Here is a 25,728-nt window from a genome sequence, read left to right as displayed (position 1 = left end):
AGACCTTGTAACATCGCAGGGACATCACTCAGAGGCATGAGCTGGACATCCAGGGTCTGAACAACGCACCATAAATCAAGGATAAACTATACTGATTGACAAAACTCTGCACTAGTGGTCTCAAGCAGTATTTCCCAAACTTGGTTCTGGGGACCCCCTGTGGCTGCAGGTTTTTGTTCCAACCACATTCCTAATTAGTGACAACACCTGATAACACTGATCTCGTTTAATTAGCTGGTATTTTTTTCTTCAACATTCAGAAAAGCATAGCAGCATGATTTTTACATTTATATGACATTTATAAATATTTCTGCTTTTGCTATAGATTTAAATGCTTAAATTTCTTTTGTTGATTTCATTATACTTTGCCCTTTCTTTGTGCAGTTTTCCCCCCCTTCGTTGTATCTTAATAATGACAATTTAAAATGAGCAGATCAGACACCCAGGCAAACAACACTGAATAATCAAGGGCTGCAAGTACTTTAGAGTCAGACCTACTAATTAGTAAATAATGGATTAATCAAACAATTAGAACCCAGGAGTTCAATTAAAAACAAGCTGGTTGGAACAAAAACCTTCAGCCACATGGGGTCCTTAGGACCGAGTTTGGGAAATACTGCTGTAAAGGGGGTGTTTCTTTTCTATACCCACTGTATATGTGTGTGTGTGTGTGTGTGTGTGTGTGTGTGTGTGTATATGTATGTATATATATATATATATAAAATATATATATATATATATATATATCCCTTGCTAGATTGCACTTCGACTTTCGCGGATTTTATATGTAGGCATATCTAAATATATAACGTGGGTTTCTGCGGACAATGTGTCTACTTACTTCTGGTACTTGCTTCCTCAGTTGGCTTGCCCAGTTGACTTCATACAAGGGACGCTATTGGCAGATGGCTGAGAAGCTTCCCAATCAGAGCATGCGGTTACGTTCCTGTGTGCCAATTGGCTCAGTGACGGTGTGCCAAATTTGATTCCGCTGCGTTAACCAGGAAGTCTTATCTCACTCATTCAGCATCAATGTGTTTCGCTGTGTAAAGAGTTAACTTTTGTGCTCTTTTGTGTTTATCTTTGTGCATAGTCAAGCCCTTCATTATGGCTCCAAAACGATCTGCTCCTGCTTCAGGGGCCGTGCCCAAGTGCCAACGGAAAATGCTAATGATTGCCGAAAAGGTAAAAGGTTTGGATATGTTTTATTTACAAAGGAGGAAAAGAATATAAGATCTACGGCCGCAGTATCCTTTAACAAGGGTGCAAAACGAGTTGTAAGTGGACGTAATAAGGCGGTAAAGTTTATAAGAGTGTGGGAAGGGTTTATAAAGCCTTAAAATATATAGAAATAATAAAATAAATATAAGGTCGCTACTTTGCGGATTTTCACCTATCGCCGGGGGCTCTGGAACGTAACCCCTGCGATAGGTGAGGGATGACTGTGTGTGTGTGTATATATTGTGAGCTGCGAAGCTAATCCTACCCCCAAAAAGATACAGACGCCCCTGGAAAAAGCCCTAGGAAACTTAAACAGACTACCTTCACATTTCTCCTTTTCCTTCTGGCCGGCTCTGTCGCGTAATCTACCTCCCGCGCACTACTCCGCCTTGTCAAAAAGCCTGTGCCGACTTCTCTCTGTGGTTATAAATTGATTTTCTGCTTCTCTCTCTCTCTCTCTCTGACTTCTGGTGCTCCTGGCATGTATTCCTCCGAAGAAGAAGAGATCCTTGGTTGCTTTTAAATGACAAGCGGAGGTGTAAACTCTTTCAAGGAGCATGTTTGAAACAGTTTTAAAAGATAAATGTTTGTTTGCGGTGTTTGAATAAAAATTCGAGTTTCTTCAACTTCCACTGGTCTTCTGTGCAATCTTGTAACCCAAGCGTGACAAGTGGTACCAGGAGTGGTTGCACAGATGGATGCTTTAGCACAAGCAGAAGCCGAATCCCTTTTCCAAGTCGCCCAGAATGTTCCTATCCCATATGATTCAGAAGATAATTTGCATTACGAACGTCCTACGTCTAGTCTCCGGCCTCCGTCTGTCAGACGAAGAGACAGCCAACAATATATTCAGCCTCGAGGAGCCTCTCCAATCCCTCAACAGTATGTTCCGCCTCCACCAGTACCAGCACCTGCGCAAGTTACTAGACGTGTGCTTCCTCTCCCTCCACTTCCGGACAATGCTAAGAATGTCCTGTCGAAGATGGGCCCATCTGATGACCCAGAGCTATTTCTTTTGGCTTTTGAACAAGTGGCGACTGTGTTAGGATGGGACAAACGTCATTGGGCTGTTATCGTCACCCAGTTTTTGTCTGGTGATGCACTACTTTCATTACGAAATATACCTACCGACAAATTTGGCAATTTATGATTTTTTGAAAGATCAGCTTGTATTGAAGAAAGCCACGACGTTTTTGTCAAAAGGTTTTGCACTTTACAACTGGAGGTTGGATATGGACAGATCTGTTCGTGCTCAGATACAAGATTTGATTCTTAAAGTGCAATGCTGGTTTGAGGGAGATAAAGTTGAGCGCATCGTTGAAAAAGTTGTTATGAACGTACTGCTGTTTGGAATACCTGCACCCATCCGAGATGAATTTCTTCGTCACAATCTTGAATCTCTAGATATTATTTCACAACGTCTAGAAGGCTCCCAGACCGCTTTCAAAACAAGCGGTAGCTTCGGTACTCAGTATCCTGTGTTGAAACCTATAAGGGAACGCCCAAAGTATCCTCGTCAACTTGATCGTGTACCTCGTCATCCTTCAACAACTGATCTTCAGATGTCGTCGGCTAGACCACCAGGAAATGCAGTTGCTGCTACCACAAATGAGATGCCTGCTACCGGAGACAGAGGTCGTGGTCGTGGACGTCATCGATTCGGTGCCGGCGAGCGAAGATGTTTCCGGTGTGACCAGCCTGGTCATTTAGTGAGAGATTGTCGTCTGTCTCCAGCCCGTTCAATGGAAATTGGCGTGGCAGAGGTTTGTTGCTCGAATATCCCGGATCCGTCGAAAAACAAAGATGGCTTATTTTTCACTATAAAGTTCGGGGGCCGACAGGTGACGGCGTTTTTTGGACTCAGGCAGTGACCTTTGTGTTGTCAGACGCGACTGTCTTGACGACAGTTACCATAGTAATACCGAGACTGTTAACATACGCTGTGTACATGGAGATGTTAAGAACTATGAGACATTATTTCTTCCTGTAACTTATAAGAGTCGTCACTTTAAAGTGTGGTCTGCTATTTCTGATTCATCCCCTTGGCCTTTGCTGATAGGCAGAAGGAATGCTCTTTTTCCTATATTGATGGCTGAACGACAGTCACTAATCGACTCACCTGTTAAACCCATTCGGGGGGAGGGAGACGGGAAACTGGTGGCAGTAGGGAACAATTTAGGTCCCAATTTAGATATTGAACCAGATCTCTCTAGTGAGTCAGAGGAAAACTCCCTGGAGAATTTCTCAAATTGTCAAGACCAAGACCCTTGCACATCCTCTCAAATTGTAAATGTCTCAGAACCCAAACCGAGTTCTAGCGAGCAGCAGGATTTTGTGAGCTTGCAACGTGGTGATAGCTCGTTGGAGTATGCATTTAATCAGGCTTACACTGCCAGTGATTCCTATTACCAAGACCGATATAACGGGAGCCTAAAAACACCACACTTTCTGGTGAAAGATGGTTGTATTTTCAGGGTGATTTCGGACCATCTATTGGAAGACTTTATTGAGCAATTAGTAGTACCTGAAGCACATAGGGAAATTCTTTTACAGCTGGCTCACTCTCATATCTTGGGAGGACACCTGGGGTCTGATAAAACAAGAGAGCGATTATCGAAACGATTTTATTGGCTAAATATGGGAAAAGATGTTGAACGGTTCTGCACTTCATGCCCTGACTGCCAAATCGTCTCTGCTCATAAGCCTCCTAGGGCTCCCCTTTGCCCTATGCCTATTTTGGATGTCCCCTTTCAGAGGGTGGGTTTAGATATTGTTGGACCTTTGCCGAAAACTAAAAATGGTTTCCAGTATTTGCTGGTGTTAGTTGATTATGCAACGCGATATCCAGAAGTAACTGCTTTAAAAAAGGCAAACTCCTCGTCTGTAGCCAAGGCTCTCTCTGTGATGTTTACCCGTATTGGCATTCCTAAGGAAATTTTAACTGATCAAGGCACACCTTTCACTTCTCGTGTGATGAAACAATTATGTAAACGGTTCGCTATTAAGAAATTGTGCACCACCGTTTACCATCCACAAACAAATGGCTTGACTGAACGGTTTAACAAAACCTTAAAACAGATAATCAGAAGAGTTGCTCATAATGATCCCACAACTTGGAACACTGTCCTGCCTTTTGTTTTGTTCGCTGTTCGAGAATCGCCGCAGGCATCCACTGGTTTGAGTCCTTTCGAGCTGTTGTTTGGCAGGCGCCCAAGAGGCATCCTAGATGTTGTTCGAGAGGAATGGATAGGTCATGAAACAACCTCTCTTGGGGAGGGTTTTGCAGAGCGAATAGTTTCCTTACAAGAAAGAATTTCCAGACTTTCTTCTATTGCTGTAGAGCATCAACAACGAGAACAGGAAACACAAAAACGTCTATACGATAGACGCAGTCAGCTTCGTGAATTCAAACCAGGTGATCGCGTTTTAGTATTAATACCGTCAGACCCACATAAATTCCTAGCTAAATGGCAAGGCCCAGCAGTTATCGAAGAGCGTATGGGACCAGTAAATTATAAGGTTAGAATTCCTGGTCGACGAAAACCATTTCAAATTTTGCACATTAATCTCTTAAAGAAATGGCACGACAGACAACAGGTTTACAATACCTTGACTGCTGTTTCTCAGACTGATGTTGTCATTGGCAATGATTTGACTGACCCACAAAAGACAGAATTATTAAACTTAATTGAACAGAACACTGATGTTTTTTCGGAATTACCAGACGTCACTAATTTAGCAGAACATAAAATCACAACTGAAGCCGCTGTTCGGGTGCAGATGCGTCCATTTCGAATTCCAGAAGCACGAAGGAATATTGTGCGCGAAGAAGTCAAGAAGATGCTGGAACTAGGTGTGATTCGTGAAAGCAAAAGTGACTGGTGCTCTCCAGTCGTGTTAGTTCCCAAGCCGGACGGTTCGGTTCGTTTTTGTATTGATTTTAGGCGCTTGAATAAGGTGTCTAAATTCGATGCTTACCCAATGCCCCGGGTGGACGAGCTCTTGGAAAAACTGGGTCAGGTGACCTATATTTCCACACTAGACCTCACAAAAGGTTATTGGCAGGTGCCTCTTGAGGCTAATAGTTGTGAGAAAACAGCATTTACGACTCCTGATGGACTTTATGAATTTACAAGACTCCCGTTTGGTCTTCATGGAGCCCCTTTAACTTTTCAGCGAATGATGGATCAAATACTACGCCCACATTCTGAATATTCTGGGGCGTATCTTGATGATGTGGTTATTTTCAGCAATGATTGGCATTCACATTTACAACGCCTACAAGCTGTACTTGATAGCCTGAAACAAGCTGGATTAACTGCTAACCCTAAGAAATGTAAACTAGGTATGTCTGAGACTCATTATCTAGGTTACTCGATGGGCAGGGGTTTACTTCGTCCACAACTAAGGAAAATAGAGGAGGTGCTTGCTTACCCACATCCTAAAACGCAAAAACAGGTGCGCGCTTTTTGACACCTGGGGTCTGATAAAACAAGAGAGCGATTATCGAAACGGTTTTATTGGCTAAATATGGGAAAAGATGTTGAACGGTTCTGCACTTCATGCCCTGACTGCCAAATCGTCTCTGCTCATAAGCCTCCTAGGGCTCCCCTTTGCCCTATGCCTATTTTGGATGTCCCCTTTCAGAGGGTGGGTTTAGATATTGTTGGACCTTTGCCGAAAACTAAAAATGGTTTCCAGTATTTGCTGGTGTTAGTTGATTATGCAACGCGATATCCAGAAGTAACTGCTTTGAAAAAGGCAAACTCCTCGTCTATAGCCAAGGCTCTCTCTGTGATGTTCACCCGTATTGGCATTCCTAAGGAAATTTTAACTGATCAAGGCACACCTTTCATTTCTCGTGTGATGAAACAATTATGTAAACGGTTCGCTATTAAGAAATTGTGCACCACCGTTTACCATCCACAAACTAATGGCTTGACTGAACGATTTAACAAAACCTTAAAACAGATAATCAGAAGAGTTGCTCATAATGATCCCACAACATGGGACACTGTCCTGCCTTTTGTTTTGTTCGCTGTTCGAGAATCGCCGCAGGCATCCACTGGTTTGAGTCCTTTCGAGCTGTTATTTGGCAGGCGCCCAAGAGGCATCCTGGATGTTGTTCGAGAAGAATGGATAGGTCATGAAACAACCTCTCTTGGGGAGGGTTTTGCAGAGCGAATAGTTTCCTTACAAGAAAGAATTTCCAGACTTTCTTCTATTGCTGTAGAGCATCAACAACGAGAACAGGAAACACAAAAACGTCTATACGATAGTATAGTGCTATAGAGGCACTACGCTATTACTTATGGGGACGGAAGTTCACATTAGTAACTGATCATGCTCTACTTCAATGGTTATACCGTCAAAAAGATACAAACTCCCGTCTTATGAGATGGTTTTTAGGATTACAACCTTACAGTTTTGAAGTCAGACACCGACCTGGGTCTGAACACATAAATGCTGACGTGTTGTCACGTCTCTTTGAACCGGGTCTGGAGAATCGCTTGATTCACGGAAACGTGAATAAAGCTGAGGGAGGGGGTGTGAGCTGCGAAGCTAATCCTACCCCCAAAAAGATACAGACGCCCCTGGAAAAAGCCCTAGGAAACCCCTAGGAAACTTAAACAGACTACCTTCACATTTCTCCTTTTCCTTCTGGCCGGCTCTGTCGCGTAATCTACCTCCCGCGCGCTACTCCGCCTTGTCAAAAAGCCTGTGCCGACTTCTCTCTGTGGTTATAAATTGATTTTCTGCTTCTCTCTCTCTCTCTGACTTCTGGTGCTCCTGGCATGTATTCCTCCGAAGAAGAAGAGATCCTTGGTTGCTTTTAAATGACAAGCGGAGGTGTAAACTCTTTCAAGGAGCATGTTTGAAACAGTTTTAAAAGATAAATGTTTGTTTGCGGTGTTTGAATAAAAATTCGAGTTTCTTCAACTTCCACTTAATAAATAAACTATACAAACCCCCTCCCCCTGATCATACTGACTTAGTCAACCCCCACTCCCCCCCCCCCACCACTTAATGTGTTGCTATATATTGCCTTTGATTCTTGTAAGTCTAAGCATTATCCTCTGATGAAGACCCCTGGTAGGGGTTGAAAGCTCAGGAATAAAAACTACTTTATGATACGTGATTCATTTTTTTTCTCCCTTTGTGGATCTCCAGCTGCAAATATGCAAACCGTATCACAGACCACCTCTTCCATATGTGTATGTATGTATGTATGCACATCACTTTTTCCACATTTTGTTATGTTACAGCCTTATTCCAAAATGGATTCAATTCATTTTTTTCCTCAGAATTCTACACACAACACCCCATAATAAAACGTGAAAAAAGTTTACTTGAGGTTTTTGCAAAGTTATTAAAAATAAAAAAACTGAGAAAGCACATGTACATAAGTATTCATAGCCGTTACCATGAAGCTCAAAATTGAGCTCAGGTGCATCCTGTTTCTCCTGATCATCCCTGAGATATTTCTGCAGCTTAACTGGAGTCCACCTGTGGTAAATTCAGTTGATTGGACATGATTTGGAAAGGCACACACCTGTCTATATAAGGTCCCACAGTTGACAGTTCATGTCAGAGCACAAACCAAGCATGAAGTCAAAGAAATTGTCTGTACCAGGACTCTTCCTAGAGCTGGCTGGCCATCTAAGCTGAGCGATCGGGGGAGAAGGGCCTTAGTCAGGGAGGTGTGACCAAGAACCCGATGGTCACTCTGTCAGAGCTCCAGAGGTTCTCTGTGGAGAGAGGAGAACCTTCCAGAAGTACCGTTCATCACCAGGCCAATACCATCCCTACAGTGAAGCGTGGTGGCAGCATCATGCTGTGGGGATGTTTTTCAGCGTCAGGGACTGGGAGACTTGTCAGGATAAAGGGAAAGATGACTGCAGCAATGTACAGAGACATCCTGAATGAAAACCTTCTCCAGAGTGCTCTTGACCTCAGACTGGGGCGACGGTTCATCTTTCAGAAGGACAACGACCCTAAGCACACAGCCAAGATATTAAAGGAGTGGCTTCAGGACAACTCTGTGAATGTCCTTGAGTGGCCCAGCCAGAGCCCAGACTTGATTCCGATTGAACATCCCTGGAGAGATCTTAAAATGGCTGTGCACAGACGCTTCCCATCCAACCTGATGGAGCTTGAGAGGTGCTGCAAAGAGGAATGGGCAAAACTGGCCAAGGATAGGTGTGCCAAGCTTGTGTTGCAGGCATCAAATTCAAAATGAGTGAAGATTTGCAAAACAACAAAGTTTATCAGTTTGAACATTCGATCGAATATAGGTTGAAAAGGATTTGCAAATCATTGTATTCTGGTTTTATTTATGTTTTACACATCGTCCCAACTTCATTGGAATTGGGGTTGTACATTTATGTGTGTATATATATATACTATATAATGTGGAGAGGCTTCTGTCTGCACACTCTGCCATAAACCCAAATTTGGTGGAGTGTTTCAGAGATGGTTCTACTTCTGGAAGCTTCTCCAGTTTCCACAGAGGTAATCTGAATCTCAGCCTGAGTGACCATCTTCTTTTACCAAGGCCAGGCAGCCAGTTATAGGAAAAGCTGTGGTTGTTCCAGGCTTCTTCCATTTAAGAATAATGGAGGTCACTGTATTTTTGGGAACCTGCAATGCTGTAGAATTTTTTTTGTAGCCTCAGCACAAATCATGTCTCTACCATCTGCAGGCCATTGATGGCCTGGTTTTTGACATGATACACATTTTAAGGTGTCGGGTCTTTAATAGATGTGTGTTCCTTTACTAATCATGTCCAATCAATTAATTTTACCACAAGTGGACTCCAAACAAGGTGCAGAAACATATCAATGTTGAGTGACACAATAAGTTGCACCCGAGTCAGAATTCAACTGTCATAGCAAAGGGTCTGGTTTCTGGGGTATAGAATGGTGCGTGATGAGAGAAAAAATAATTTAAATGATTTTAGCATGAAGTTTCAATTAGGGCTGAGAATCGATTTAAAAACTGCATAAATGTATGCAATTTATTGTGATTTATCACATAGAACAGTAGCTGACCAGTCACGTGGCCCTGTGCATCTTCAGCCTGATCATTACAGTATTATTGTTTTTTAATGTTAAAAAAAAAAAAAAAAAACATGAAAATGAAATGTTGCCCTGACCAAAGCACCATCTGAGGTGTTTGCCTCATTGCTGGCCCTGAATGCGTTAAATGGGCGAAATTAATTGCATAATATGCATACATACACACACACACACACACACACACAGATATCAACCACTGCTGGTCAAAAGTTTTCTCTGTGATAAAAGTGGACCAGTGTGAGTACCCTGAAATGGTGTTTATAGTCATAACAAAAGCAAATTGAACTTTACATAAGGAGATACATTTTGCAAATAAATAAATATGTAAATAGTGCAAATAAACATTTTGCGAAATGTGATAATACATAAATAAAAACACAATGATATGTGAGCTTGAATAATGCATTGTGAAATGTTTTTTGCCTTTTTTTAATGTAAGTATAGATTTATTTCAGCAACACTGAATGTAACGTGATACCCCTTGAAATAAAAACTGTCATTGTCACCTGTCAAAGTCAACAGAATGGGCTCTAGCAAGTACTGTTTTTTAATTGTTGAATCACTGGAGTTCTAGTAAATCTTTGGCCATCAAGTGCAACATTTATAGGCAGGCAATTCAGATGCAGATTCTTGAGAGATTGATGAATTCATGGCTGCTTGATTAAAAGTACCTAATTTGCAAGGAAATTCCGGCCAACTTTTTTTACAATCATATACACCTGGCATGGCATATTTCTTGTTGCTTGGGTGTCACTGAAATAAATAAAGAAATGATTAAATCCTTTAAGAAATAAGTGACCAACATTTCATTACACATTTATTTATGTATGCTCACATGTATTCGTATTCGATTAGTATCAAAGAACTCTAGCCAATTCTGAAAACTGATATGACTGAATGGGCTTATTTTTCTGGTGCCACAATCATTTATTCTAAAGGTTGTTTTAAATGTTCAGAAAAACATTAACCTTTGTTTTTCTTGAGCTGACTTGACCACCAACAGAATTTGATTAGTTGTAGAATCTTAAGGGTTATTTGGCATCTGATATCACATTGCACTTATATATATATATATATATATATTAAATTAAACTCTTAAAAAAATTAGTATATGAGAACTGACTGTTTATTGAAATGTATATACTGTACATTCAAATTTTAGCAAATGCTTCACATATTGGTTTTCTTTATATGTGTTGTTTGCAAAATTAAGGGGCCCTTTTTCCCTTTTAATGAAATGTGGAACTCGCTGTCAGCCTAACTTTGTGGGATAGTTGTCAGGCTCTCCAGGTGCCAGTGTTACTTGTAAGTTAATTATAGTCATTGTAGGTCACTTTGCAGAGTGTGACCTTAATAGCTTAAATGGTGTTAGAATTTATTTGGAGCACAGAGTCAGGTCATCCTTTCAGTTTTATGTTTCAGTAGATTTAGGATGTGGCACAATGCATCTTCCTTGGTAGCTTTGTCATTCAAACCATGGAATAAAGTTCATCCTTTGTGTTTCACTTTAAATGAACTCTGTCAGGTATCTCAACTTAATTCATCATATGCTTTTATAATACCAGATAGATAGAACTTAATTTGTCCCAAGGGAGAAATTTGGCTTTTTACAGAACCTATTCAAATAGATAAATACATATACACACACAATTCATCTGAACACACACTGGAATAACTATAAAGCAAGAAATTTCAAAAGAAAGGAAAGTTCTGACTTGTATGTCACAGTCCGTTTGATGCATTATGTAGACATAATGCATAATTTTGCTGTATATGTTGTTGGCTGACAGTAATGTGTTAATGTGTCAGAGAGAGGATGTGCAGCGTTTTTCATAATGGGTGCTCATTTTTGTTTTAATTCTCTTCAATGTGACCTCCAGAGGGTCCAGCGTGCATCCTGTAACTGAGCTCGCCCTTTTAATTACACTCTTGAAGTGATGTTACCAGCCTAGCACGCCACAATTGAGAAAATTGCACTGGTCATCACAGAGTTATAGAAGATGTGAAGGATACCACTACCCACATTAAAGGAACTCGATCTCCTAAGGAAGAAGAGCCTGCTCTGCCCTTTTCATACCAGCACCGGTATTGCAAGTCTAAAAGAAATCTTGGCAGAGTATTATACTTTATGCCCATTGTTTCTTGTGAACTATACTTGCATATTAGTCATGTCTTTGTAGTTATTTGGATTGTTGCAGTTAACCATTTTTTGTCTAGCTCTCAGCAGTTATTTCACATTCTAATAAAGGACATGTAGAAAAGATAAAGTAGGGTGTTTTCAGGTTATTATAGTCTGTTTGATTACCATTCAACGATGTCCGTTTTCTTTGGTTTATTTTTATAATAACAAAATATTTTTTAATTCAAGCATCAGATTTATTTTGCATATGTCAAATGATATATCAGTTTAAAAAGAAATTGTCATAACTAAAGTTTAGCTTGACAGTATAATATTTGAAAAGTAAACTTTTCTGTTTCTTCTAGTCGACTTAGCGATGTCTTAAAAAGAAAAAGAATGCCAAAGCGAGGGCCTCGAAGGCCAAAATATTCGCCTCCAAGAGATGATGAGAAAGTTGACAATCAAGGTATTTCACCTTCTCACAACTTATTTAGAACATTAGCTTACAGTTGACAGCTAAAAATGTAATTGATGATAACAATTAAATATGTGAATATTGTCAATCTAAAATATTTAATTTTATAGTGTTTGCAATATTTTTAGAATAAAATGATTGAAATATATTTAATATCACACGGTAAGTTATCCCTGAACTCGGAAGTGATAGACTATGACAGATACATTTGCAAGTATCTTTTTTACAAATGTTTAGACAGTCTTGTTATGAAGATGGAGAAACTTTTATGATTTTGTCCTGTAATTTTTTACTGTACTGTTTTATTCATTAACAAGTTTTCCAAAAATCACTGTATTACATGAGTACAGAGACATTTAACAACTCTTAGCACAACTGTTTATAGTGTTGTGTGTACCTAATTCTCATCTAGTAGCTTTTTTTTTTTTTTTTTTTTCATTTTGTAATTTACAGCTAAGAGTCCTACAACAACACAGTCTCCCAAGTCCTCGTTCCTGGCAAGTCTGAATCCAAAAACTTGGGGGAAATTAAGCACCCAAACAAATAGCACCAATTCAGAACCTGCACGTACAGCTGGAGTCAGTGGCATCGCACGGGTTCCTCCAAAAGATTCAGTATCAAATAACAGGTATGAAAAGTCTGCTTAAATCTATGAGAAAGCTATTATCTTTGAAGTACACTTTTTACGTTTATCTGTGTAGTGATAATTCATAAACTACTGGATATCCTATTTAATGTTTTATTCAGGGTGACTACAAGCAGTGTATTGCAAAATGATACATCCATAAACTTGTCCATAAAATTGTTTTAGGACATGTCAGTATTAAATGAAAATGTGTAAAGCTCTGCATTTTTATGACCTACTAAAATACATTTAAATACATCCCGTCAAATATGTTTTTTACTCTAATTAGAACATTATTTTGACAAGAACGGGCCATTCTACTTAACAAAGCTCATCAGTCTTATCCATGTTATTTCTCAAAATAACATTGTTGAGTTCTGCAGGTCCTCTGTTGCACTAATGTGTCTAGGTTGGCTATGCTAACTTTCTCATATGTATGAAAATTGTATGAAAAATCTATGATGTTTGCCCTTAACCAGTTTCAATCTGTATCCCAATGTTCTTATTGAATATCTCATTTTAATTTAACATCCTGGATCCACTGTACTAATCCTTTTCATAAATTTAAAAATTTTAGTCTTGTCAACTCCAAGCCTTTGTTTGCTTAAGTGGAAAAGTTTGAACTCCTTCAGTATTTCTTTGTAACTTTTTTTTCTTTTTTGTAGCCTTTTTACCAATATTGTACTTTATATAGCTTTAGCATAACCTCCTTTGATTTTCCCTGTACACATCCTGCTATGTAACCTGACATTCTGTTAGCCTTCTTAATGGCCTTTGTCCTTCCAAGCTGTAGATATTGACAAGTCCATGAAGACTCCTAGGTCCTTCTTTTAGGTGACACCTTCAAGCTTCAGACCTCCCATTGTGTATAAAAGTCATAACATTTTACCTTTTATTTCTTTATTATATTGCCTTGCATTAAATTTCTTCTGCCACAAATCTGTTCAATCCTGTATTGTGACAAAGTCCCTCTGTAAAGATTCAACTGATTATAGATAATCTGCCATTCTACCTGAGGCATCATCTGCAAAACTAACTAACTTCTTATTTTTATTCCTATCCAGTTAATTTATATATTTTTAAAGGAGCTGTGGATAGCTCTTGAACATCACCTAATTCTGGTACAGTTCTTCACACCATAACCCTTACCGTCCTTTGTTTGAGCCACTCTTGCACCCATCTACAGATGCAGCCATTCAAAATAAATGAGGAATAATTCATTATTTGCACGCAGCACATGTACCATTTCAGATATTTTCAGTAATGTGAATTCAACTGCTTGATAAAACAGTGAAGCAGTAAAAGGTTAAATGAAGACATACATTAAAACTTATGGATTAAGACACACACTTGAAGATGTTTATGTGGAAAACGTATTTACATATTTTGAACAATTACATTCCAAGTTGAACTTTCGAGCTAGACATTTTCTCATATATGCAAATTATAGTTTGTTTTTTTTTAGAAGAAACCTACCCATTTTTCACATCTCACACCTGTATCTGCACCAGAGCCAATACTGGTTGACTTGACTCGAACTGCATTCAACAATATATTAATAAAAAAAAAAAACATACCCTTCAGGGCTCCTAGGCAAACAGTGGAAAAGTGACCTTTCAGTAAACATCTACAGTGCCCCATACTGTTTGAGATAAAGATGCACTTTTCCTTGATTTTTCCCTCTGCTCCACAGCTTAAAATTACAAATCAAACAGTCCAGACTTGATTAAAGTGCACATTGTAGACTTTAAGGGTATTTGCATAGATTTTAGACATACCCCGTAGAAATTACAACACTTTTTATTCATGACCTCCCCATTTCAGGGCAACATAATGTTTGGGATAATTGATGTCACAGGTGTTTGTAATAACTCGGGTGTGTTTCATTGCTTCATTAGTGCAGGCAAAGGGATACCTAGGCTTGCATCTACCCTTTGGAGTCTGTAGTTGCCATTGTTCAACATGAAGGCATGCTGTGCCAGTGAAACAGAAAGAATTAAACAAGAATAAAACCATTAGAGACATTGGTAAAAACATGGGATTACGTACATCTACTCTCTAGAATATCTTTAAAAAGAAGGAATGTACTGGTGACCTCAGTAATTGCAAATGGACTAGTGGGTCATGGAAGACCTCCATTGCTGATGTACAGTAGTGGTATGTCTGGAAGAGGAAGAATGAAGCATATGCTGAAAGGAACACTCTGCCTACAGTGAAGAATGGAGGTGGCTTGGTTATACTCTTGGGTTGCTTTGGTTCTGGCACTGGAAACCTGCAGTGTGTGGAAGGCAAGATGAATTCAGTCAAGTATCAAGAAAACCTAGGAGAAAACGTCAGGCGTATGCAAAGAAGCTGTAGCTTTTGGGTGTTACTGGACCTTCCAACAGGACAATGATTCCAAGCATACCTCAAATGCTGGTTTTAGAAAGTCATGGAGGATTCTAGAGTGGCCGTCAGTCACCTGACTTGAACCCCATAGAAAATGTCTGGTGGGATTTGAAGGCGGCAGTTGTAGCACACAAACACAAGAATTTCAGTGAGGGGGAGCATTTCCCATGAGGAATGGCTAAAAATTCCTTGGGAACCCTGTCAGAAGCTGGTGTCTAGCTATACTTCTTGTTTGTAACTGGTCATAACAGCAAAAAGGGAGCTCAACTAAGTACTAAAGATGCTTGTCTTGAAGGTGTTAAATAATTTTGAGACTGCAGTAGTCATTAAAAGTGGCATTTTGTGTTGAATGTGGAGAAAACACTTGTAATATTAATCATTTTGAGCTATTTAGATTGTTCTTTTTTGTTTATTTCACACTGGAAAGTTTGTAAATTTTGCCAGTAAACCTACTTTGCAATGGGGGTTGAATAATTTTGAGTGCAACTGTGTTTACCTTGTTATTAAGTAACAAGTAAGGTAACCAAGTTAATTTTAAAAGAAACATTTCTCAACACTGGTCTCCTGAGAATATTTATTTTCTGCATCTGTTAGTAGTATAATAAAAGAGCATCCCTTTAAATGACAAGTGTAAAATAAACTGGTGTGCTTAAGCAAAGGGCTGAATAAATAGTCCTAAAATTAATAATAATTTTATCTTCATTTAATTTTGACAGTCATTGACAGAACCAATCAAAATGCTACTCAAACTTGCATTGTAGTGTGGCTTAAAATAAGCATTGAGCTGTTGACTTGTTAATGTTTCACTGTTTATTCAATTGTTTCCGTTACACAAAACTATTCAATAAACTAACTGCCCTTATTTAAAATGCGTAGACAAGTGTTTATTAAAACTTGTGTTAGAATGTAATCAGTTATTTCTGCTTTGTAGAAAATATGTTTGAAGAGAATAACAAAACCATTTTCAATTTAAATCCAGTTAATTTAATTCAATGTACAGTAAGTTTAAGTCATACGATTAATCACGGTTCAATTTTTTTTATTTATTATTTTTTTAATGAAACAGCAGCTCTACTAAAAAATAAATTAGTCTGTGTACAAGGACATGAAAATTACAAATGCAATTCGTCACTTCAGGAGAGTTCTGTTTGATTGCTTTTTCAAATGGTGTGCCTCAGGTAAAGTCTGGTTTTCTTTGATAGTCACTAGCTTTCGGCTGTTTGAATAGACAACTCAATGCTTGAATTTTGTATGTGTGAATGTTTCCATCTTTGCTCTGTCAAAATGATATATGGATCATGTATATCATTATTTAGTGGACTTTTTCAGTTGAAGCATAATATGTATTTTGCACTGCAGTAATAAATTCAAAACATTCAAATTATCTACATTACATTTTGAAATACTTTCCATAAATACATACAGTGCATCCAGAAAGTATTCACAGCGCATCACTTTTTCCACCTTTTGTTATGTTACAGCCTTATTCTAAAATGGATTAAATTCATTTTTTTCCTCAGAATTCTACACACAACACCCCATAATGACAATGTGAAAAACGTTTACTTGAGGTTTTTGTAAATTTATTAAAAATAAAAAAACTGAGAAATCCCATGTACATAAGTATTCACAGCCTTTGCTCAATACTTTGTCGATGCACCTTTGGCAGCAATTACAGCCTCAAGTCTTTTTGAATATGATGCCACAAGCTTGGCACACCTATCCTTGGCCAGTTTCACCTATTCCTCTTTGCAGCACCTCTCAAGCTTCATCAGGTTGGATGGGAAGCGTCAGTGCACAGCCATTTTAAGATCTCTCCAGAGATGTTCAATTGGATTCAAGTCTGGGCTGTGGCTGGGCCACTCAAGGACATTCACAGAGTTGTCCTGAAGCCACTCCTTTGATATCTTGGCTGTGTGCTTAGGGTCGTAGTCCTGCTGAAAGATGAACCGTCGCCCCAGTCTGAGGTCAGGAGTGCTCTGGAGCAGGTTATCATCCAGGATGTCTCTGTAGATTGCTGCAGTCATCTTTCCCTTTATCCTGACTAGTCTCCCAGTTCCTGCCGCTGAAAAACATCCCCACAGCATGATGCTGCCACCACCATGCTTCACTGTAGGGATGGTATTGGCCTGGTGATGAGCGGTGCCTGGTTTCCTCCAAACGTGACACCTGGCATTCACACCAAAGAGTTCAATATTTGTCTCATCAGACCAGAGAATTTTCTTTCTCATGGTCTGAGAGTCCTTCAGGTGCCTTTTGGCAAACTCCAGGCGGGCTGCCATGTGCCTTTTACTAAGGAGTGGCTTCTGTCTGGCCACTCTACCATACAGGCCTGATTGGTGGATTGCTGCAGAGATGGTTGTCCATCTGGAAGGTTCTCCTTTCTCCACAGAGGACCTCTGGATCTCTGACAGAGTGACCATCGGGTTCTTGGTCACCTCCCTGACTAAGCCCTTCTTCCCCGATCGCTCAGTTTAGATGGCCGGCCAGCTCTAGGAAGATTCCTGGTGGTTTCAAACTTCTTCCACTTATGGATGATGGAGGCCACTGTGCTCATTGGGACCTTCAAAGCAGCAGAAATTTTTTTGTAACCTTCCCCAGATTTGTGCCTCCAGACAATCCTGTCTCGGAGGTCTACAGACAGTTCCTTTGACTTCATGCTTGGTTTGTTCTCTGACATGAACTATCAACTGTTGGACCTTATATAGACAGGTGTGTGCCTTTCCAAATCATGTCCAATCAACTGAATTTACCACAGGTGGACTCCAATTAAACTGCAGAAACATCTCAAGGATGATCAGGAGAAACAGGATGCACCTGAGCTCAATTTTGAGCTTCATGGCAAAGGCGGTGAATACTTATGTACATGTGCTTTCTCAATTTTTTTATTTTTAATAAATTTGCAAAAACCTCAAGTAAACTTTTTTCATGTTGTCATTATGGGGTGTTCTGTGTAGAATTCTGAGGAAAAAAATGAATTTAATCCATTTTGGAATAAGGCTGTAACATAACAAAATGTGGAAAAAGTGATGCGCTGTGAATACTTTCCGGATGCACTGTATCATTCTTCACAACTATGTACAGTAGAACCTCAATCATCTAAGGTAATTTGGACCGATGCTACTTTGGATAACTGAAAACTCGGATAAAACAGATGGCCGTAGCCATTTTGGATTAAAAATGCATTTTTAAGGATACCACATCATGCTTCCTTTTCCTATTCTTTGTTATATAAAATTGAAAATGTGATGAATTATAAAAATTTATAAACACAAAAATCCATAGTCAGTGAAACAGTAGCACATTTGTACACTGTCAACACTGGCGACACACTTAACAGTAACTGAAGTGTGCAGTTGGGGTGGGATGAGTGAATCATGCTTAAATTCCTGTAGTCAGTAGCTCCTTAACTGCTTGCTTGGTGCACGTGAGGTTAAAAGTATACAATTTATGCGCATAGTACAGTATTTATGGCAAAGCTTTTATGAATTATAAGAAAAATGTATTATACTTACAGGTTTGCCTCATTTAATCAGGGCGTGGAATATTGTGGATGTGTTGCATTTATATCCTTTACCCATGAGCATCAGACAACATGCTGATTAAGAAAAGTGGATATTGAATATGTCTTAGTTACATTACCAGGTCTTATAAACCAATGCCAAAAATAGGCTTCTTGAATTATTTTTCTATATTCTAATTGGTGGTCCCACACTTTTAATTTTACTTCTCTGTGAGGTATTCAAAATTATTTCATTTCTTTTCACATTTCAACTCGGCATTTATACTCCTGAGTCAGAAATAGCATTCTACAATTTCTTAAATTCTTTTTTTTTTTTTTTTTAACATTTTCTAAAGACATTACTTTTTTGGAGAGTGTGAAAAGGGTTTTTTTAGTAACAAGAAAGCCTTGTTGCAGTTTTTCTGAGGAAATGTGCCTTCTGACTGGAGGTACTGAAATCTGAAGTTTGAAGAATACCTCATGTTATTCAAGAATTCTTTGCTACTCAAAAGAATATTTTTATTGCATTATTTCACAAAAAAATTGTTTTATTTTGCAATAATTATTGCATTATTTTACAGAAAATATTATATTATTTGGCAAAGATCGTGTCTGTTGCTGCCTGTGTCCGCATGCATCGGTGTGCTTTGGATGTCTAGTGAAAGCTTTTGAAAGAGATTAAACATGCACGTAGTGTGCAATCAAGTGACAAGAACTGAACAAAAGTTGATGTGTATTTTAATTCTACATTAAATAAGATTTTCAGTTCAAAAACTTGAGCCCGTATGAATAAGCATCTCATTCATAATGCAAAAAATGCATGTGCATTAGCATACTATAAATGCAAAGAATTATTATTAAAGAATTATTACTATTGGAAAACTGATGTAGATTATATGGCAATTTTTTTTTTCCATGGATGTTTTACTATTGTTTGCTGCTGTTCAGTATTGGCCTCACACCCCCCTCCATTCAGGCTTGCATCATAAACTTTGTGATCTTAGATCTGTATTAAAATATGTAAATTAAAAATTTTCTCGGTCATCACTACAAACATCACAGGGTAAGTAAAAGATAAGGAATACTCCATCCAAAAAAAAAAAAATTTCTGCCCATTGTAAAGTATACATTTGGGAGCCTAGCCTTTGACAGTATTATGTCCAAGTTCAGAGACATCTAGCTTTGATTGGTAAAATTCTTCAAAACATTTTTCACAGCGTATTTGCTGGGTTTACCTGTGACCTTGTTCACTGAATTTTTCCCCTAAGATCCTCCATGTGGCCTGCTTAGACAAACTGTTTTTCCCACGGCACCCCGTGATACTTTGAGATACTTTTGTTGACCAGAATGAGAGTACAGTAATCCTTCCTCCATCGCGGGGGTTGCGTTCCAGAGCCACCCGCGAAATAAGAAAATCCGCGAAGTAGAAACCATATGTTTATATGGTTACTTTTATATTGTCATGCTTGGGTCACAGATTTGCGCAGAAACACAGGAGGTTGTAGGAACTTTATTCAAACACTGCAAACAAACATTTGTCTCTTTTTCAAAAAGTTTAAACTGTGCTCCATGACAAGACAGAGATGACAGTTCTGTCTCACAATTAGAAGAATGCAAACATATGTCAGAGAGATAGAGAAAAGCAAACAAATCAATAGGGCTGTTTGGCTTTTAAGTATGCGAAGCACCGCGGCACAAAGCTGTTGAAGGCGGTAGCTCACACCCCCTCCGTCAGAAGCAGAGAAAGAGAGAGAGAGAGACAGAGTTTGTTTTTCAATCAAAAATCAATACGTGCCCTTCGAGCTTTTAAGTATGCGAAGCACCGTGCAGCATGTCGCTTCAGGAAGCAGCTGCACAGAAGGTAGCAACGTGAAGATAATCTTTCAGCATTTTTAGACGAGCGTCCATATCGTCTAGGTGTGCGAACAGCCCCCCTGCTCAATCCCCCTACGTCAGGATCAGAGAAAGTCAGCGCAAGAGAGAGAAGAAAAGTAAGTTGGGTAGCTTCTCAGCCATCTGCCAATAGCGTCCCTTGTATGAAATCAACTGGGCAGACCAACTGAGGAAGCATGTACCAGAAATAAAAAGACCCATTGTCCGCAGAAATCCGCGAACCAGCAAAAAATCCGCGGTATATATTTAAATATGCTTACATATAAAATCCGCGATGGAGTGAAGCCGCGAAAGGCGAAGCACAGTATAACGAGGGATTACTGTATTATGAAAAAACTTCATTGTTCTGCATATGTTCATTGTACATTGTATCTTCACTGCTGGATTAAGCATGTTAACCTTCTTGCTATGTAGTGCAAATTGGGTTGTGACAGGGACAACATCCCATATATATAATGCTCATCCCTTGCATCACGGTCTCTGTGGATGTGTGTTAGTAGTACTGATAGAAGCTTAGAAGACAGATAGAGATGAAGGGATGTTGAGTTTTTGTGGATTCAATATATAATTTTCTTTAAAAATGGAAGAGTGGTTAGCACTTCACCCTCACAGGTCAGGTCACTTTTTTGGCCACCTAGGTCAATACAGTTGGCAGATTGTTCCCTAGCTCACAGGGAAACGTAAAGAACATTGCCCAATTATAATCCACCTAAAACTAGTTAAGTTTCTCATTTTTATTGACTTCAGTGAATTTTCTGGATGTTTCCATCTTTTCACTGTCAATACAAATTCAGCGGAGTTTGCTTATCACTAACTAGGGGGCTCCGCCCCCTGCTCGCTTCGCTCGCCAACCCCTGGTGTTGGGAATGAGAAAGAGCGTGATGTATGAATGAGATATAGAATAGTGTGAAGGTGTAGATGATGCAAATAGAAAGCAAACAATAAAGTGTGTGGCACAGTGTAAAGGTTTATTGGAAAATTTCTTTGTACACGCCGTTTAAGTGTAAAAGGTAATTCCAGGTCAGAACTTGTAAGGTCAATGAAGATGGTTATTGTCGTGATCAGAGTCAAGTTTGTCAGAGCTTAGAAAGAGTTGTGTCTCTCCAGGAAGTAATGCAATGACTTGGGTATTTATGTTTTCCACATTAATATTTTTTGGACATAATATAGTGCGTTGTGTTAAAAGGGGCATTTGGTCTAATGAGATTGCTGTTCCAAATCTGTCTGTAACTAAGTCGGCGCAGATAAAGGCTTGAGGAATTGTAATAATATCTGGGTGAAGTCTATCTGTATTGGTGAGTGTACCATCTCCCAGTTGTAATAACCAATTGTTATGATCTGGATGTGGACATCGCATGTTTTGTACTAACTATCTTTTGAAAGCAATGCCAATTGTCTGCGTATTTTAAGGTGCACTGAACAATAGCTGAGCGCATGGAATGTGGAGCAATAGCTAAGCACTGTCTAAAATCTCCTCGTAATAAAAGTACCTTTCCTCCAAAGGGAAGATTATTATTCATAAACGTTTGTAGAAGTTTATGAATGGTGTTGAGTAAGTGAGTGGATGCCATTGTACATTCATCCATAATTAACAGTTTTGCCAGACGGATGTCATGTGCAGTGCCACTGTTAATGTTCATAGTGGATATCGATTTGTAGGATCTAATGCAGTTCATAAAGATTTCACTTTCAGGTACATTGTTAGTTAGAAGCTTCTGTAGATATTCAGGATATGAATGTAAAGGAGGCAGTCTAATTTGACCGTTTTGATAACAACGTGTAAATTCATTACTTGTTTTGCCAGTTGTTTCTTCAGGGAAGTTAAGTGAATGACAATGATTGCAAATGACATTCATTAATCCCAATGAATGAATGAATGAATGAATAGATAGATAGATAGATAGATACTTTAGTGGACTCATTATTGAACGTGTTGTCAGCTAACTGGCGCAATCGTTTAGCAGGTGTCTATCGTTGATGTCCGTGACGTGTATGTTTTGCTTGTGCCGTTTGAGAGGCGCGTCGTTGTATGTCCAGTATTTGGGACGTGTTGTTTTGGAGCTGTAATTGATTTGCCTGTGAGGTGTGAGAAGCCCATTGTAGTTTACGGCATGCATTGTTTGTATTGAGCCTTGCCCGTTTTTGTATGTCGGTCAGTTGTGCTTTCTCTTTTTGGAGCCTTGCCTGCTTGTTTTCCGGCATTTGAGATGCGCGGTGTAGACGTCCGCGTTTATTTATTTTGTCCCCTCGCTGCCATTTCTGTATGTCTGAGACAGGAGGTGTTTCGTTTTGAAGCCGTGCCTGTTTCGATGCAGTACTGTGAGACACGCGCTGCATGCGTCCACGTTCAGTGTGTCTGTCCATTTGGGTTCGTTTCTGTAACTGTGTTAGTTGAGCTTTGCGTTTTTGGAGCCGAGACATTTTTTCTTCCAGAGTTTCAGAAGCGCGTTGGAGCCGACGTGTGTTGTTTTTTTTCATGCGGGTTCGTGTGTTTGGTCCCGTTACTCGAGCCGTATCGGTTTGTACTCGTGATCGTAAATTCATGAATTGTTTCTTCTTCAGCGTTAGAAATATGGATAAGTAATAAGGAGGATCGCACTCACTGTTAATATGGAGCCTTTTCTGCGGTTGAACGGTTAATAGTGCCTCATTGTAATGAGATCCACCTATGCTGCATAGTGTGAATTGTGTTTGGTCCCGTTATCCGAGCCGTATCATTTTGTACCCGTGATCGTGAATTTATGACTTGTTTGTTGTTGAGTGTGATAAATATGGATAAGTAATAAGGAGGATCGCACTCACTGTTAATATGGAGCCTTTTCTGCGGTTGAACGGTTAATAGTGCCTTATTGTAATGAGATCCACCTATGCTGCATAGTGTGAACGTGTTGAGATGACGTATGTTTAATACGGACGGTTCATTTAGAAATGGGGCTTTGTGTGTAGATTTGTGCATATTTGCGTTGTTGATTTGTTTCAGGGTGCACTGTTCCAATGCGATGCAATATTTGTCCACATATGCGAAAGCAGTATGGGCCATTGCCTTTTGGTGGCCTGATATTTACTCCGGTAGATGCAAAAGCAAATGAACTATTGTAGGATCTAATGCAGTTCATAAAGTTTTTACTTTCAGGTACATCGTTAGTTAGAAGCTTCTGTAGATATTCAGGATATGAATGTAAAGGAGGCAGTCTAATCTGACCCTTTTGACAACAACGTGTAAATTCATTACTTGTATTGCCAGTTGTTTCTTCAGGGAAGTTAAGTGAATGACAATGATTGCAAATGACATTCATTAATCCCAATGAATTTTCCTCAATAGTGGACTCATTATTGAACGCGTTGTCAGCTAAGTGGCGCAATCGTTTAGCAGGTGTCTGCGGACGGTTCCTTTAGAAATGGGGCTTTGGGTGTCACTTCTTATTGATGTTAGTGTGTTTGTGGGTCTGAATCGTCGTCGTTGTGAATGTTTCGTGTGCCATGTCCGTAGTCTGTCCCGTTTCGTCTCTAATGGGCTTGGTGTGGCGGTCACGGCTTCTTTTTTTTGGTGTGGTAGGATGGTTGTTGAATCCTCCTCTTTGTGTGCGTCCCGTTTCATGTGCAGTGGGATTTGTGCGGCGCTGTGTGCTTTGCCTGGGTGGGGGGGTTGGTGGGGCGCGAGCGTCTTCTATCTTTTTGTGTGCCAGGGGCTTGTTGAATCGTCCTCTTTGTGTGTGTCCCGTCCGTTGCTTGTGGGGGGGGGGGGGGTTGCTTGGAGGTGGGTGTGGGATTTGTGGGGCGCGAGCGGCTTCTTTTTTTTTGTGTGCTAGTTTCGTGTGCAATGGCTTTCGTGCGGCGCTGTGTGCGTTGCCTGCGTTTGACTCCTTTTTTCTGTGCTGACTCCTTTTTTCTGTGGTCGCGGCGCCTCATTTCTTTGACTCCTTTTTTCTGTGCTCACTCCTTTTTTCTGTGGTCGCGGCTTTTCTGTGGTCGCGGCCGCCTCTCGCGGTGCCTCATTTCTTGGGGCGCCTGCGCAGTACATCTTTTTGTGGCTACGGCCCATGGCCGGATGTCCCTGCGTCCATCCGGTTTAGCATTCTCGGTTAGTAATGTGGATCCTGTGCAGGTATTAGAATGGATATAATATTAAACCTGGCAATATAGAAATACAGAAACAGTTGTACTACATGTGTAAGTCACTTTCTTTGAATTATGTCATTGATAGCATGTTGCAGCAATATCACACGTCTAAAACTATAAAAATAAAACTATAAAATGCCTGGAAAATGTCAATACAAACTGTAATTTCTATGCATTTCCTGTGTGGGTAAAAAAAAAATTGATTCCTGTTTTTATTTAGCCAATAAATTAATCTATGGAAAATTTGTGCTTTTTAGTAATATAACCTTTAAGTGGACATTTGTTGGAATATGTGGACTTATTAAATCATTATCAAATCATTACATGTGTTAATAAGTTTAATATATTTGATTTTTTTCTTTGTAGAGATAAAATTAAGGCTTGGATTAAGGAGCAAGCAAGTAAATTTGTCGAACGTTACTTCAATTCAGAGCATATAGATTCAAGCAACCCTGCACTGAATGTACTACAAAGACTTTGCACAGCAACAGAACAACTCAACCTACAGGTATGAAATTAATGTCACATGTATACTTTAATGGTTATGGTTATTTTGCTGTCAAAAATGTCCTTTTCAGTTTGATTTTTATTTTGTAAATTAAATCAATCAAGTATGAATTTTAACTAGATGGTGGCTTGAGCATCACATTAGTCTTCAATTTTTAAAATGTTACAACTAAAAATGGTCCGTTCACTGTTTACTGTCTATTATCTTACCATGGTAAGTGAGTGCATTTTTTTTTTTTATTAAAATAAACTTGTAATTGATATAGTCATTTTTTTCCTTATTCACTTTTTTTTTTGCTGAAGATGGATGGAGGAGTCGAGTGCCTTGTAGAAATTCGCAGTATAGTCTCAGAATCAGATGTATCATCATTTGAAATCCAACACAGTGGATTTGTAAAACAATTGCTGCTGTACTTGACGTGTAAAAGTGACAAAGATGCTGTGAGTAGGGATGTCAGATTAAAGAGATTCCTACATGTGTTCTTTGGCTGCCCGGTAAGAGAGATATTCTTCCTTTGCTTCATTTTTAATTGCTGTTTGCTCTTAAACATCAAGAGAATGTTAATGCTAATATTTAATATTTCAGATTACTTTCTCACTTCAGGCACCGGGACATGAGGCATATGGACGAATAGAGCCATCAGACAATGGACCACTAATGGCACTTGTGCACAAAATGAACAACTGTCTTAGCCAGATGGAACAGTTCCCTGTTAAAGTACATGATTTCCCTAGTGGAAATGGGACTGGGAGCAGGTTGGCTTTTTTCCATTTTTTTTCTTAACGTTTTATGTATATTTA

The 25,728-nt window shown here is 39.3% G+C and overlaps 1 protein-coding gene across 14 annotated transcripts in view; it reads left to right on the top strand.

Moving 5' to 3' along the window:
- The window catches only part of trip12 (thyroid hormone receptor interactor 12), a 328,355-nt gene that overhangs the window by 270,280 nt on the left and 32,347 nt on the right, over positions 1-25,728 (top strand). For 8 of the 14 annotated variants that reach the window (XM_028794650.2, XM_028794647.2, XM_028794657.2 and 5 more), the window contains 5 exons: positions 11,784-11,884; positions 12,347-12,521; positions 24,787-24,928; positions 25,231-25,422; positions 25,532-25,683. In XM_028794650.2, the coding sequence (XP_028650483.2) occupies positions 11,784-11,884; positions 12,347-12,521; positions 24,787-24,928; positions 25,231-25,422; positions 25,532-25,683 (762 nt within the window). Of the gene's footprint in view, positions 1-11,783; positions 11,885-12,346; positions 12,522-24,786; positions 24,929-25,230; positions 25,423-25,513; positions 25,684-25,728 lie in introns of all 14 variants that reach the window. The other 6 variants (XM_051923009.1, XM_028794649.2, XM_028794645.2 and 3 more) reach the window with 1 other exon arrangement.

The sequence above is a fragment of the Erpetoichthys calabaricus genome, chromosome 2 (genome assembly GCF_900747795.2).
Source record: "Erpetoichthys calabaricus chromosome 2, fErpCal1.3, whole genome shotgun sequence".
Classification (NCBI taxonomy): Eukaryota; Metazoa; Chordata; class Cladistia; order Polypteriformes; family Polypteridae; genus Erpetoichthys; species Erpetoichthys calabaricus.
Note: the sequence above shows the minus strand (reverse complement) of the source record. Positions and strands in the feature narration are given on the sequence as shown.